The sequence below is a fragment of the Pocillopora damicornis genome, chromosome 9 (genome assembly GCF_964200805.1).
Source record: "Pocillopora damicornis chromosome 9, jaPocDami1.2, whole genome shotgun sequence".
NCBI lineage: Eukaryota > Metazoa > Cnidaria > Anthozoa > Scleractinia > Pocilloporidae > Pocillopora > Pocillopora damicornis.
Window position 1 is genome coordinate 13,934,682 of NC_142678.1, and position 14,755 is coordinate 13,949,436.

General features: G+C 44.1%; 2 protein-coding genes across 2 annotated transcripts; both read left to right on the forward strand.

The window, feature by feature from the left end:
• The first annotated feature begins 4,865 nt into the window (after window positions 1–4,865).
• On the forward strand, window positions 4,866–9,178 carry LOC149040294 (uncharacterized). The gene has a single exon (XM_089182988.1). The coding sequence runs from the start codon at window positions 5,018–5,020 to the stop codon at window positions 8,810–8,812; it is 3,795 nt and encodes a 1,264-aa protein (XP_089039114.1). The 5' UTR covers window positions 4,866–5,017; the 3' UTR covers window positions 8,813–9,178.
• Window positions 9,179–9,818: 640 nt separating this feature from the next.
• On the forward strand, window positions 9,819–13,614 carry LOC149040295 (uncharacterized). The gene has a single exon (XM_089183088.1). The coding sequence runs from the start codon at window positions 9,985–9,987 to the stop codon at window positions 13,612–13,614; it is 3,630 nt and encodes a 1,209-aa protein (XP_089039214.1). The 5' UTR covers window positions 9,819–9,984.
• The last annotated feature ends 1,141 nt before the right edge of the window (window positions 13,615–14,755 follow it).

Here is a 14,755-nt window from a genome sequence, read left to right on the forward strand (position 1 = left end):
ACAGCGAATTTACACAATCAGCAACTTCTCAAGCGTCAATGAACGCAAAGAAAAAAACAAATGATGGTAAAATTTCACAGATGATTGCAATTTTGGAATGAGGATTGCGGTCAGCGTAAAAAAATCATAACAAAACAAAGCATAACAAAGAGAAAGCAACCAAGGAATGCTGGCGTGAAGATTTATAGCCTCTTCATAGAATCCTTTGTTGAAAAACATATTTCTCTTTGAAAAGCTATGTTGCTCATCGCAGACACTTGAATAGGCTGTTGTGGTCTTAAGTTCTTCCTTTCACCAACAAATGATAGCGTGAGCATCAGAAATCCCTGACTGGTATCAGTAAAACTACAATTTAAAGCTCTTTTTGTTTTGTTTAATAAAATGTTACTCGTGATCAATTAAATTTTCAATTACATTACGGCATCGTTTGACTCAATGGAAATGTTGTTTGATGCCCGAGGCAAAAAAAAAAGATGATAATTGTTCATGAATCTTCCTTAGTTGTTAGGTTTGTTCTCAGCTTTAATGTGTTTTTACTTATAGTACTTTCTTTACCTTGTCACTCGTAATTAACTGTTATACCACAACTGGAGCTGAAACGGGTTCCTTCAATTAAATTAGTATGTGGCTCTTCATCGGGGTTTGGCCCTACACACTTACGATCTAATTTAATTCTAGAATCTTTGGAATCCCTTCTCACAGCATGGGTTGAAAGCGAGCCTAGTGAACTCAGAGGGTGAAAGACTGAGTTTTTATTTGGAGACTCAAACCCATACGCTAAATCAAACCAGATATCATTATCTCCCAGCTTTGCACTTCACAGTTGACAAAGGAAGGCTACAGAACATAACCTATATTTTGTTATGAATAATATGTCTCTCGTGCACGTCACTGCTGTTCGCCTCTTTCGAGTGTTTTATGCATCATTAAGTAGTATTAAGAACGTATAGCGATGTATACAGCATTACAGAAAGTGTCACCCCCCCCCAAATGGATATCACTGGGTATATAACATTCAGGACGATAGATAAATATTCTCGTAACTACATGTATACCAGATGTTCTTTCCTTATCTTCAGCTCCTTATCTCCTGGTTCACTTTTTCTCGCCGAAATTAAAAACAACTTAACGAACTTTCATCACGTGCCATGCACGATGAACTGTCTCAATTTCAAAATGAAAAAATGTGAATGCGCACATGATGACAATGCCCTAGTGAACCGTGACCCACATGATGAACACAGACTTACAAACAACACAACAAATCCAAAATAACTATCAAAGTGACCTTATTCTTTTCTTCCTTAGCTTTCATTTTCTCAGAATTGATCAAAGCATCACCCAAAGATGGATTTCGATCTTTACTTAGAGGAAACAAAGACTAAAATAACAGAAACTAGGGTCACAGACGAGTTTGTTTTTTGTAGGCAATTTAGTACTAACAACTAAGTTAAAAACGTAAATTGGCTGACGTTTCGAGCGTTAGCCCTTCGTCAGAGCGATGGACTAAGGGCCAACGCTCAAAACGTCAGCTTTTTACTCTTTACGGTGGCCAATTTACGTTTTCAAAGTAGTAGTTAACACTAAATTACCTGCCATACTCTTCCACCGACGCAGCATCACAGTTTCTTTAGAAACTTACCGCCTTCAATCAGTATTTTTGTATGTGGCGATAAAAAAAAATCAAACCTCGCATCTGCAAATGCTTCTTTTGAAATCACACAATCACAAAGCTAAACGATACTGCTAGTGAATAAATGTATCAGAGAATATATGAACAACTTTTAAATCTTTCCGGCCGGAGAAGTTTTAAAAAGACCTCAACTTCGCGAAGAAATCCGAGTAGTTTTAAAATGTAACTCCGAGGTCAGCCGAATAATGATGTGCAATGACGGTCTATCAGCGCTTAAACTGACGAACTTTCATCACGTGCGCATGCCATGCACGATGAACTGTCTCAATTTCAAAATGAAAAAATGTGAATGCGCACATGATGACAATGCCCTAGTGAACCGTGACCCACATGATGAACACAGACTTACAAACAACACAACAAATCCAAAATAACTATCAAAGTGACCTTATTCTTTTCTTCCTTAGCTTTCATTTTCTCAGAATTGATCAAAGCATCACCCAAAGATGGATTTCGATCTTTACTTAGAGGAAACAAAGACTAAAATAACAGAAACTAGGGTCACAGACGAGTTTGTTGTATATCGTATTCTTGTTAGATTTTGCTTCCATTGGTGATAAATATGGGGAGGAAGAGGAAGAGGTGCTTCTTTTGTCGGAAGCCCTGAATTAAACAACTTATTACATTGCCCGGTCCGCATTCCACTTGCTGATTTTCAACCGTCAAGGTTTCTTTTTTGTGTCAGTACGCCTTCAGAGGCATGAATTTAACAATCACTGACTTCCCGTTCTAAAACAGTAAGGCTCACTGAGTAATAATTGTCTCTTCATGTGAAAAGCTGAGCCCCCTGAGAGCCAATATTCCCGCAGTAATTAAGCTAGAAACTTTCCCCTTTCGAACCTCTAAATAATCACGGTTGACGAGATGAAACTTTAAAGTTGCCATCCAGTTTAGCTATAAACCCTATTATATCAGCGTCTGACACCATCAGAGTGTATATCAGATTAACATATGTACAGAATGTACTCCAGACAACCGCGATTTTAAAGACTGTTTCTTATATTTTCATTTTCAGCAAGAAGAGCCGGAATTCTGAAACATTTCTCAAACTTGCCTCTGTTGTCAAACACCTTGATTGTCAAGTCACAGTCTACTACAATATTTCGCCCGCGTGAGCTGGTAACGATATGACACAGATCATTTATATCCAGTACTCCTCTACACCATCCTGATCAAGTATCTCTGATACATTACGATGCTCCATTTCCTGTTTACGCAGCGCCTTAACTATCCTCACGTCATGCAGCATGTCAACTTTCTCCTCTTCTGTATCGACTGTAAGCCATTCCGGAGCAGTAAACCCCCACTGTATATAAATTGTGTGACACTTTAGGCGACACGATAGACGGGACAGACACCGGAAATGATTTTCTTTGTTTTTCTTTACTGATCAAACGAACCCCTTAAGGGAATTGATTCCAGCTCTTCTTTTTGACAATGGTAAATATCTATCGATTGATAAGGTGACAGGGTGACGCTTAATCAAGCCACAGATATGAACGGCAACATCTATATGCTGGTAGACAAAATTTGTGATATTCATAGCTTCTGCATGGACCGTTATCATTCTTGGATAGGTTCAGGATTTAGAACTGGTTTTCTCCTGGTCTTTCATGCCACTGCAGACCGCGACACTTTACTTGCTACTACAGCATCCGTGGGACTGTCTAACGTGTTTAGTACTGTAACCATCACTCGGTTCAGCATTTCTAAGATGCGGCCAGATGTTGATAGTCCCTTCGATTCCTTCTACATAGCTCGACAACTGTGTCATGTGACTCCTCTTGGTTAAAGAGGTCCTAGAACACAAGTATAAAACTTTACGTAGGAAACCATAAAATAAATATCACAACGCCAATAAATTCAAATTTCTCGACACGATAAATAACCACAGCAAAGCAGTGGAAAGGCCAGGGCAAAACCAGTTCTAAATCCTTAACATGTCCTAGAATGGTAACAGTCCACCAGACTGAGGCTATGAATATCTCAAGGAAAATAAACAGCTTTACACTTCAGTAATTACAAACTTGATCCATGAGATAACCTTCTTAATGAAAATTCATTACGGAAATTACGGCAGTTTTTAAGAATATTGGATAAGTTTGTCCTAACTTGAAACTTTTATTTCCCATAACAGAAAGATACACAGGGCTATAAAATTTTCATAGCCTATTAGTCACCTCAGTTAAACTTATCCTCCATCTCTAGAACAAAGCTTCGTTCTGCCGAAGGGCTAACGCTCGAAACGTCAGCTTTGGAACTCTTTAAGGTGGCCAATTTACGATATCAACTCATTTGATCATACCACTTACCCTCTCGCACAAAGCAGCGAACTAAGCATGTCACCGAATTTCCTCGAGGTCTCTAAGAAAGTACTTAAGATGTGAAGGGAGGGAAATGTGAAACAAAAACAAAAAGAGAAAAAAGACTCAAGAACTCCGGTTCGAGAGATAGCTTCGTTGATTCATAAGAGACACTGATACTGAGAAAATCTGATTTCTTTTGGAGGAAGGAGGGGGGTCAAACCGGTTTTGTCGAATATAGTAATGCCAATAGAGCCAAGATAGAAAGGGCTGGGAAAGCGGAAAAAATCTTCATGACATGAAATAAAACGATAAGAAACTCTGGCATGAGTCACAGAAGCGTCATTCGAGATTTAGACAATCGTCAATCCAAATTACTGGCGTCACCCTACCACAGAAGATCTCACAAGAATGAGAAAATGAGTCAGCTATTTGAAAAGGGTTAATCTTTCCCAAACTAATTATTCTGCCCTCTGGCGTCAGAAAAAAAAGAGCTTCATTTTCGCAACTGTGCCTTAGTTCACGAAAAGATGTTTCAATCTATAGCCTCTATTGACGAGGCATGGAAGGTCACCTCTCCATAAGAAAGCAGCTTCGGGGAACTGACACGTTCATTGCACAAAATATGCAAACACGAGAGTGAAATTCTTTCAATTCTACCAGGTACCTTGCTTGCCAGTATCCTCCCTGTGAGAAACCGCTTGTAATAACTCAACCACTCTCATCAGCCTGAATTTAGGTGGGTCATGAAACAATGATTTCTGAAACCTGTGGTCATCGAACACGTACACAACCAAACCACTGTCGGAAAAGTGACGTCAGCCGTGTAACCTCGCAACGCAAAACCAAGGGTGGTCTTTAGGATTGTGGTTTTGTAAAAGATATAAGCTAAGATCGACGCGATACGAAGCGTGTGACGACTAGAATAAAGATAGGAAAAGAAAACTACGCGAGTGACTAGTGTTGCTATACTGGGATTTCCAACACTAACTGGCACCTCCGACGGGACTGAGATCGAGACATGGAACTGGAGGCACTTCAGAAGAATTTGGACGCAAAACTCAAGCTTTTGGCGTACAAGCAAGAAAAGGGAAAGGGCATTGTGGACAAGGCAAACGCGACAACTATTGGGAGACACCGTGACGGGTTGGTGTGTTTAGCAAAAGAAGCGGACGAGACCAAATTAAAGATCGAAGAGAAGAAGATTGCAAAGGGTGAGCAAATGGACGAGGTATGTGCATGGAGCAATGAAATAGACAAAGTTATTGAGGGTGTAGACGCGGAGATCGAATACCTTGGGAAGTGTTTGGGGGAGGTGAAGAAAAAATCGCAAATGGCCGAAAAAGAAAGCGAGAAAGCGACAATCGCGAAGGAGAGAGAGGAGCAACTCGCGTTTGAAAAAGCACAATGGGAAATGAAGCTTGATTACGAAAAAAAATCAGAAGAATTAGGTAGCAAAAAAGGGAAAGGGTTATCAGGCGATTCCGGAATGCACGCAAAGTTGCCAAAGCTATCAATAACGAAGTTTGATGGGTCCTTCGAACAATGGCTCTCTTTTTGGAACAAATTTTCCGCGGAAATAGACGCGACGGATCTGTCAGCAGTGACAAAGTTCGCTTATCTAAAGGAACTCCTTGTTACAAAGGTACGCGCGGACATAGATGGACTCCCGTTCAATCTTGAGGGGTACGAAAGGGCGAAGGCCATCCTAAAATCGGAGTACGGGAAAACGTCAGAAATTGTAAATGCATATGTAAACAACATCATGGGTTTGCCTACCATCACAAGCGCCAGTCCAAAAGAAATTAATGAGTTTTACAAAAGGCTTCTGTTCAATGTACAAAGCTTAGAGACGCTCGGGAAGTTACATGAAGTCTCCGGAAATGTGAGGGCGGTGTTAGACAAACTGAAAGGAATAAAGGGAGACTTAGTCCGGGGACACGAAGATTGGCGAGACTGGGATTTCGCTAAACTGATTCAGGCAATTAAAGGTTGGAGAGACATAAATTCAGAAGGAGAAGAAAGCGATGGTGCGAGTGTGTCCAAGAGGAAGAATGATCGCAACGACTGGAATGCCCGCGTTCCGCCGCCACGCGGAAGGTCTTATCAGGTCCAACAACAAGCAAATGGAGGACAGATGCGCGGATGCGTCTATTGCGATGACACGAACCACACATCCGCTAATTGCACCAAAGTTGTCGCGGTCGGAGACCGCAAACGAATTCTGAGCCAAAAACAGTTGTGTTTTAATTGTACAAGTGACAAACACAGAGCAGACAGCTGTAGAAGCCGCGGGTGTCATAACTGTCAACGCCGACATCACACGTCAATATGTGATCACCCACCAAGCGGTCACACAACGAGGGGAAGATTTATGACGGCACAAAACAAAGGAACAGAGAGAGTCGTGTATCCCGTTGTTGTCGTAGAAGTAAATGGAATCAAATGCCGCGCACTCCTAGACACTGGGGCAGGCAGCTCATACGCGTCGTCAGCTATCCTTGAACACCTGGGAAAAAAACCGCTACGAGAAGAATTCAAGCGCATAGAGATGATGCTTGGGTCAACAAACAAGGTCATCGGAGTTCATAGCGTGACGATTGGCAGCCTTGATGGAAAATTTCGATTGGAAACGGAAGTCACCAGAGTGGACCGTAGTACATTGCTATCACTTGACAACCCAGGATATGCTGGGATACTGGAGAAATATCCCTACTTGGATGGGGTATACATGGACGACAGAGACGAGAAGCCTGAGCTACCAGTCCACATTATCCTGGGTGCGAGCGAGTACGCGAAAATAAAGACAGAAACCATACCAAAGATCGGACGTCCCGGCGAACCTGTTGCAGAGCTAACAAAGTTCGGATGGACAATTATGTCACCAGGTAAAGAAGTTGACCTCTCTAATATGTTCTTGACCCAGACGACAGCGGCAGATTACGAACAACTATGCAAATTAGATGTTCTAGGATTGCGTGACACACCAGGCGGAGATCAAGCAGATGTTTATGAAGAATTCAAGGAACAATTAACACGAGGGCCAGAGGGATGGTACGAGACGGGGCTACCCTGGAGGGGAAACCACCCTCCACTGCCCAACCACAGAGCGGGAAGCTTGAAGCGATTGGAAAGTACCATTCGGAAACTGGAGAAGAACGGAATACTCCAGAAGTATGACGCCATAATTAAAGACCAGCTTAACGAAGGAATAGTGGAGCGAGTGTCAGGCCCACCAGTGGGAAAGGAGTTCTATATTCCACATAAAGCAGTGGTGAGAGAAGCTGCAGAGAGTACCAAACTTCGAATCGTGTACGACGCCTCTGCCCGAGCTTCAGAGAAGGCCCCTTCTCTCAACGAGTGCCTTCACGCGGGACCTCCGTTGCAGAACAAGCTTTGGGCTGTTCTTGTCCGTGCACGTTTCCACCCAGTCGCGTTAACAGGTGATATCAAGCAAGCGTTCTTACAAGTACGAATACGGGAAGAAGACAGGGATGCCATGAGATTCCACTGGATCACGGACTTGCAATCCAGGCGAGTGGAAATACTGAGATTCACGAGAGCTCTGTTTGGTTTGGCCCCATCGCCCTTTCTTCTTGGGGGAGTTATCAAACAACACCTGGAAGCCTGTCGTACCGAGAATCCGGACCTGGTGAGGGAAATAGAGAAGAGTCTATACGTCGATGACCTTATCAGCGGGGGACCCACCGTAAAAGCTGCCCTTGAAGTCAAAGCAGGCGTTACCCATGTCTTTAACCAAGCCTCATTCAAGCTGCACAAGTGGCATTCAAATGTTCCGGCAGTGGAGTCCCCTGGTGAGTCTCTTAGCGAAGATACTACATTCGCGAAAGAACAGTTGGGTGCACCTCAAGAAGGAGGGGGATCTATTCTCGGGCTTCCATGGAACAAGCGACAAGATACCATTGAAATAAATTTCCCAACTGACCGCACCCAAGTGACAAAGAGAGGGATACTAGCGGAGATAGCAAGAGTGTATGACCCGTTAGGGCTCGCAGCGCCTATGACATTGAGAGGAAAACTACTGTACCGAGACGCATGTGATTTGAAAGTCGGATGGGATGCTCAACTTCCTGGTCAACTGGGAACCAAGTGGTCAAGATGGGAAGCACAGCTACCAGTGAGCATTTCCGTACCCAGAGCCATACCTCAACACTTTGAAGAGATCAGCAACATTGAGCTACATTGTTTCGGCGACGCAAGCGGACAAGGCGTTTCTGCGGCAGTGTACGGTGTCATATCTCAACCATCCGGTGATAGTGTTGGGCTGATAGCAGCCAAAGCTAGACTGGCGAAGCAAGGCCTCACCATCCCCCGCCTCGAGTTGGAACCGCACCGCATAGAAGACGGTGAATTACGCAAGCGAGCAAAGTATCTCAGACGATGCAAGGAGGCCGTCTGGAAGCAATGGACGGGGGAGTACTTAAAGGGGCTGCGCGAACGCCATCGTCTAAAGAATCCTGGAAAGCCCGAAAATCCTATTGTGGGCGAGGTCGTGCTGATCAAGTCGGACGACAAGAATCGCGGGAAATGGAAGGTCGGGATCGTCACGGAACTAATCAAAGGGCGTGACGGTGTTGTCCGGGGAGCAAAGTTGCGCACAGGGACCTCACATCTAGAGCGAGCAGTACAGCAGCTGTATCCGTTAGAACTGTCATGTGATCGACCGGGAGACGGCGACAGACCTCCAACGACCGAGTTGCGCATTGAAGCGCCAGCGTTCAGGCCTTCCCGTGATGCAGCCGTCGCAGCAAGATTACGTATGGAGGATCTTGCTCACGATGAGGAAGGGGATTGAACTTTGAACCAAACCGAAACAGATTGGATGACAACAGCGGATCGGATGCTTGAACATTCTACTTATGAACTGAACATCTGCCACTATGGCTACTGATTGATCAATGATTAGTGTGATTAGGAAATCGATTGAGAATTCTAGATGATAGATTCGTTCATAAAATCTAAGCGATAAGGTTCATTTCTCGACAGACATTTGCTCTCCGAGACAAATGGGGGGAGGGTGTCGGAAAAGTGACGTCAGCCGTGTAACCTCGCAACGCAAAACCAAGGGTGGTCTTTAGGATTGTGGTTTTGTAAAAGATATAAGCTAAGATCGACGCGATACGAAGCGTGTGACGACTAGAATAAAGATAGGAAAAGAAAACTACGCGAGTGACTAGTGTTGCTATACTGGGATTTCCAACACCACTCCTATTCTGGTAGATATCAGAAGAAATTGGAAAAGTACCTTTAAAAAATTCAGCATGTTTTTGGACTGTTAGGAAAAAAGATAAAACGAAACAACAAACATAAAAACGAGAATATGGAAATGTGCAGAACGGCCGTGGATACAAGAGCTCCCGGAATTTCTCATTCCCCAAATGTGTTTTTTTTCCCTAAGTATTTGAAAGTTCTCGTTTCTGTCGGGAGAATTTCGATTCAGCTGTCACAACGGTAGCTACTACATATGACTCTTTAAAATCACATTTGTAGGAATCCCCGCTTAAAAGTTTTAAGATCCACTGAATTAAAACTGAATTAAAACTCTTACTTCCGGTGAAAATGTTTACCGTCATTTTTTAGCCAATATTTATCTTTTTGATATACGTTTTTGTATGACAGAAAGCGAAAACCTTTTTACATGACAATCATTTTGGTCGAAAACATTTTGACCTGGGCTTATAGATTGTGATTTCGATCTCCTCTGGTCATATCTAAATTACATTTACTCCTTGCGAGTTACATGAGAAAATGTCGGAAAAGTGACGTCAGCCGTGTAACCTCGCAACGCAAAACCAAGGGTGGTCTTTAGGATTGTGTTTTGTAAAAGATATAGGCTAAGATCGACGCGATACGAAGCGTGTGACGACTAGAATAAAGATAGGAAAAGAAAACTACGCGAGTGACTAGTGTTGCTATACTGGGATTTCCAACACTAACTGGCACCTCCGACGGGACTGAGATCGAGACATGGAACTGGAGGCACTTCAGAAGAATTTGGACGCAAAACTCAAGCTTTTGGCGTACAAGCAAGAAAAGGGAAAGGGCATTGTGGACAAGGCAAACGCGACAACTATTGGGAGACACCGTGACGGGTTGGTGTGTTTAGCAAAAGAAGCGGACGAGATCAAATTAAAGATCGAAGAGAAGAAGATTGCAAAGGGTGAGCAAATGGACGAGGTATGTGCATGGAGCAATGAAATAGACAAAGTTATTGAGGGTGTAGACGCGGAGATCGAATACCTTGGGAAGTGTTTGGGGGAGGTGAAGAAAAAATCGCAAATGGCCGAAAAAGAAAGCGAGAAAGCGACAATCGCGAAGGAGAGAGAGGAGCAACTCGCGTTTGAAAAAGCACAATGGGAAATGAAGCTTGATTACGAAAAAAAATCAGAAGAATTAGGTAGCAAAAAAGGGAAAGGGTTATCAGGCGATTCCGGAATGCACGCAAAGTTGCCAAAGCTATCAATAACGAAGTTTGATGGGTCCTTCGAACAATGGCTCTCTTTTTGGAACAAATTTTCCGCGGAAATAGACGCGACGGATCTGTCAGCAGTGACAAAGTTCGCTTATCTAAAGGAACTCCTTGTTACAAAGGTACGAGCGGACATAGATGGACTCCCGTTCAATCTTGAGGGGTACGAAAGGGCGAAGGCCATCCTAAAATCGGAGTACGGGAAAACGTCAGAAATTGTAAATGCATATGTAAACAACATCATGGGTTTGCCTACCATCACAAGCGCCAGTCCAAAAGAAATTAATGAGTTTTACAAAAGGCTTCTGTTCAATGTACAAAGCTTAGAGACGCTCGGGAAGTTACGTGAAGTCTCCGGAAATGTGAGGGCGGTGTTAGACAAACTGAAAGGAATAAAGGGAGACTTAGTCCGGGGACACGAAGATTGGCGAGACTGGGATTTCGCTAAACTGATTCAGGCAATTAAAAGTTGGAGAGACATAAATTCAGAAGGAGAAGAAAGCGATGGTGCGAGTGTGTCCAAGAGGAAGAATGATCGCAACGACTGGAATGCCCGCGTTCCGCCGCCACGCGGAAGGTCTTATCAGGTCCAACAACAAGCAAATGGAGGACAGATGCGCGGATGCGTCTATTGCGATGACACGAACCACACATCCGCTAATTGCACCAAAGTTGTCGCGGTCGGAGACCGCAAACGAATTCTGAGCCAAAAACAGTTGTGTTTTAATTGTACAAGTGACAAACACAGAGCAGACAGCTGTAGAAGCCGCGGGTGTCATAACTGTCAACGCCGACATCACACGTCAATATGTGATCACCCACCAAGCGGTCACACAACGAGGGGAAGATTTATGACGGCACAAAACAAAGGAACAGAGAGAGTCGTGTATCCCGTTGTTGTCGTAGAAGTAAATGGAATCAAATGCCGCGCACTCCTAGACACTGGGGCAGGCAGCTCATACGCGTCGTCAGCTATCCTTGAACACCTGGGAAACAAACCGCTACGAGAAGAATTCAAGCGCATAGAGATGATGCTTGGGTCAACAAACAAGGTCATCGGAGTTCATAGCGTGACGATTGGCAGCCTTGATGGAAAATTTCGATTGGAAACGGAAGTCACCAGAGTGGACCGTAGTACATTGCTATCACTTGACAACCCAGGATATGCTGGGATACTGGAGAAATATCCCTACTTGGATGGGGTATACATGGACGACAGAGACGAGAAGCCTGAGCTACCAGTCCACATTATCCTGGGTGCGAGCGAGTACGCGAAAATAAAGACAGAAACCATACCAAAGATCGGACGTCCCGGCGAACCTGTTGCAGAGCTAACAAAGTTCGGATGGACAATTATGTCACCAGGTAAAGAAGTTGACCTCTCTAATATGTTCTTGACCCAGACGACAGCGGCAGATTACGAACAACTATGCAAATTAGATGTTCTAGGATTGCGTGACACACCAGGCGGAGATCAAGCAGATGTTTATGAAGAATTCAAGGAACAATTAACACGAGGGCCAGAGGGATGGTACGAGACGGGGCTACCCTGGAGGGGAAACCACCCTCCACTGCCCAACCACAGAGCGGGAAGCTTGAAGCGATTGGAAAGTACCATTCGGAAACTGGAGAAGAACGGAATACTCCAGAAGTATGACGCCATAATTAAAGACCAGCTTAACGAAGGAATAGTGGAGCGAGTGTCAGGCCCACCAGTGGGAAAGGAGTTCTATATTCCACATAAAGCAGTGGTGAGAGAAGCTGCAGAGAGTACCAAACTTCGAATCGTGTACGACGCCTCTGCCCGAGCTTCAGAGAAGGCTCCTTCTCTCAACGAGTGCCTTCACGCGGGACCTCCGTTACAGAACAAGCTTTGGGCTGTTCTTGTCCGTGCACGTTTCCACCCAGTCGCGTTAACAGGTGATATCAAGCAAGCGTTCTTACAAGTACGAATACGGGAAGAAGACAGGGATGCCATGAGATTCCACTGGATCACGGACTTGCAATCCAGGCGAGTGGAAATACTGAGATTCACGAGAGCTCTGTTTGGTTTGGCCCCATCGCCCTTTCTTCTTGGGGGAGTTATCAAACAACACCTGGAAGCCTGTCGTACCGAGAATCCGGACCTGGTGAGGGAAATAGAGAAGAGTCTATACGTCGATGACCTTATCAGCGGGGGACCCACCGTAAAAGCTGCCCTTGAAGTCAAAGCAGGCGTTACCCATGTCTTTAACCAAGCCTCATTCAAGCTGCACAAGTGGCATTCAAATGTTCCGGCAGTGGAGTCCCCTGGTGAGTCTCTTAGCGAAGATACTACATTCGCGAAAGAACAGTTGGGTGCACCTCAAGAAGGAGGGGGATCTATTCTCGGGCTTCCATGGAACAAGCGACAAGATACCATTGAAATAAATTTCCCAACTGACCGCACCCAAGTGACAAAGAGAGGGATACTAGCGAAGATAGCAAGAGTGTATGACCCGTTAGGGCTCGCAGCGCCTATGACATTGAGTGGAAAACTACTGTACCGAGACGCATGTGATTTGAAAGTCGGATGGGATGCTCAACTTCCTGGTCAACTGGGAACCAAGTGGTCAAGATGGGAAGCACAGCTACCAGTGAGCATTTCCGTACCCAGAGCCATACCTCAACACTTTGAAGAGATCAGCAACATTGAGCTACATTGTTTCGGCGACGCAAGCGGACAAGGCGTTTCTGCGGCAGTGTACGGTGTCATATCTCAACCATCCGGTGATAGTGTTGGGCTGATAGCAGCCAAAGCTAGACTGGCGAAGCAAGGCCTCACCATCCCCCGCCTCGAGTTGGTCTCCGGTCACATGGCGACCAATCTCATTGTGAACGTTAAGGAAGCATTAGAGGGTTTCCCAGTTGGAAATATGTTTTGCTGGTTGGACAGCAGCGTTGCGTTACATTGGATCAAGGGAGCAGGGAGTTACAAGCAGTTCGTAAGCAATCGAGTGCAGAAAATCCAGCAACACCCAGAAGTAAACTGGCGTCATGTGGGTACAAAGGACAACCCAGCTGACCTTGGCAGTCGGAGCGGAAGCGTGGAAAATGAAGAGCTATGGTGGAGAGGGCCTGAGTGGCTACTAGACCGAGTTGCGCATTGAAGCGCCAGCGTTCAGGCCTTCCCGTGATGCAGCCGTCGCAGCAAGATTACGTCTGGAGGATCTTGCTCACGATGAGGAAGGGGATTGAACTTTGAACCAAACCGAAACAGATTGGATGACAACAGCGGATCGGATGCTTGAACATTCTACTTATGAACTGAACATCTGCCACTATGGCTACTGATTGATCAATGATTAGTGTGATTAGGAAATCGATTGAGAATTCTAGATGATAGATTCGTTCATAAAATTTAAGCGATAAGGTTCATTTCTCGACAGACATTTGCTCTCCGAGACAAATGGGGGGAGGGTGTCGGAAAAGTGACGTCAGCCGTGTAACCTCGCAACGCAAAACCAAGGGTGGTCTTTAGGATTGTGTTTTGTAAAAGATATAGGCTAAGATCGACGCGATACGAAGCGTGTGACGACTAGAATAAAGATAGGAAAAGAAAACTACGCGAGTGACTAGTGTTGCTATACTGGGATTTCCAACAAAAAGTCCGTCATCTTTTCTGCATATGTCACGGGTCTGTTATTTATCTGGCGTCTCCTGCTTTGAAATGTGTACAAACAGTAAAAAAAAAAAAGAAAAAAAAAAAAAAAGAGAGAGAAAAAATTGTATTATTAGATTTAGATTACCATAACATACGTGGAAACCTTTTACCTTAAATGAGATGGTCGCGCGAAGTATGTTCTAAAAGTCGTCAAAATGCTTTCAGATATCGATAGATTTTGATTGCAACATTTTTTTCATGTAAAGGAATTAAGAAACTAGTAAAGTTAATATCTAATGTTCGTTTATCTTTCTTGAGAGTAATCACCAGTTATTTGATCCATAATCAAAACTACAACAAAATTCTCGAACATAATTGGTTATCACCAGCCCGATTTGAGCACTAAAGGAAAGTTAACACGTCATGCCTGTGTAAATGGACCATTATGGCGCGCTGCTGTCTCGCATATCGCCGAGTTAACGGCTGTTCTACTTTATGAAAACGTGTAATCGAAGTCTTGTCTGACCTAGTTTCTTTCTCGAATTCTTTAATAGTTTTGATTAATTGGTAACAGAACTTCGTGTCGTCCAATTCTGTCTGTAATCATACTCGTGAGGCGGGAATTTGAATAAATCAATCTTGAAAAG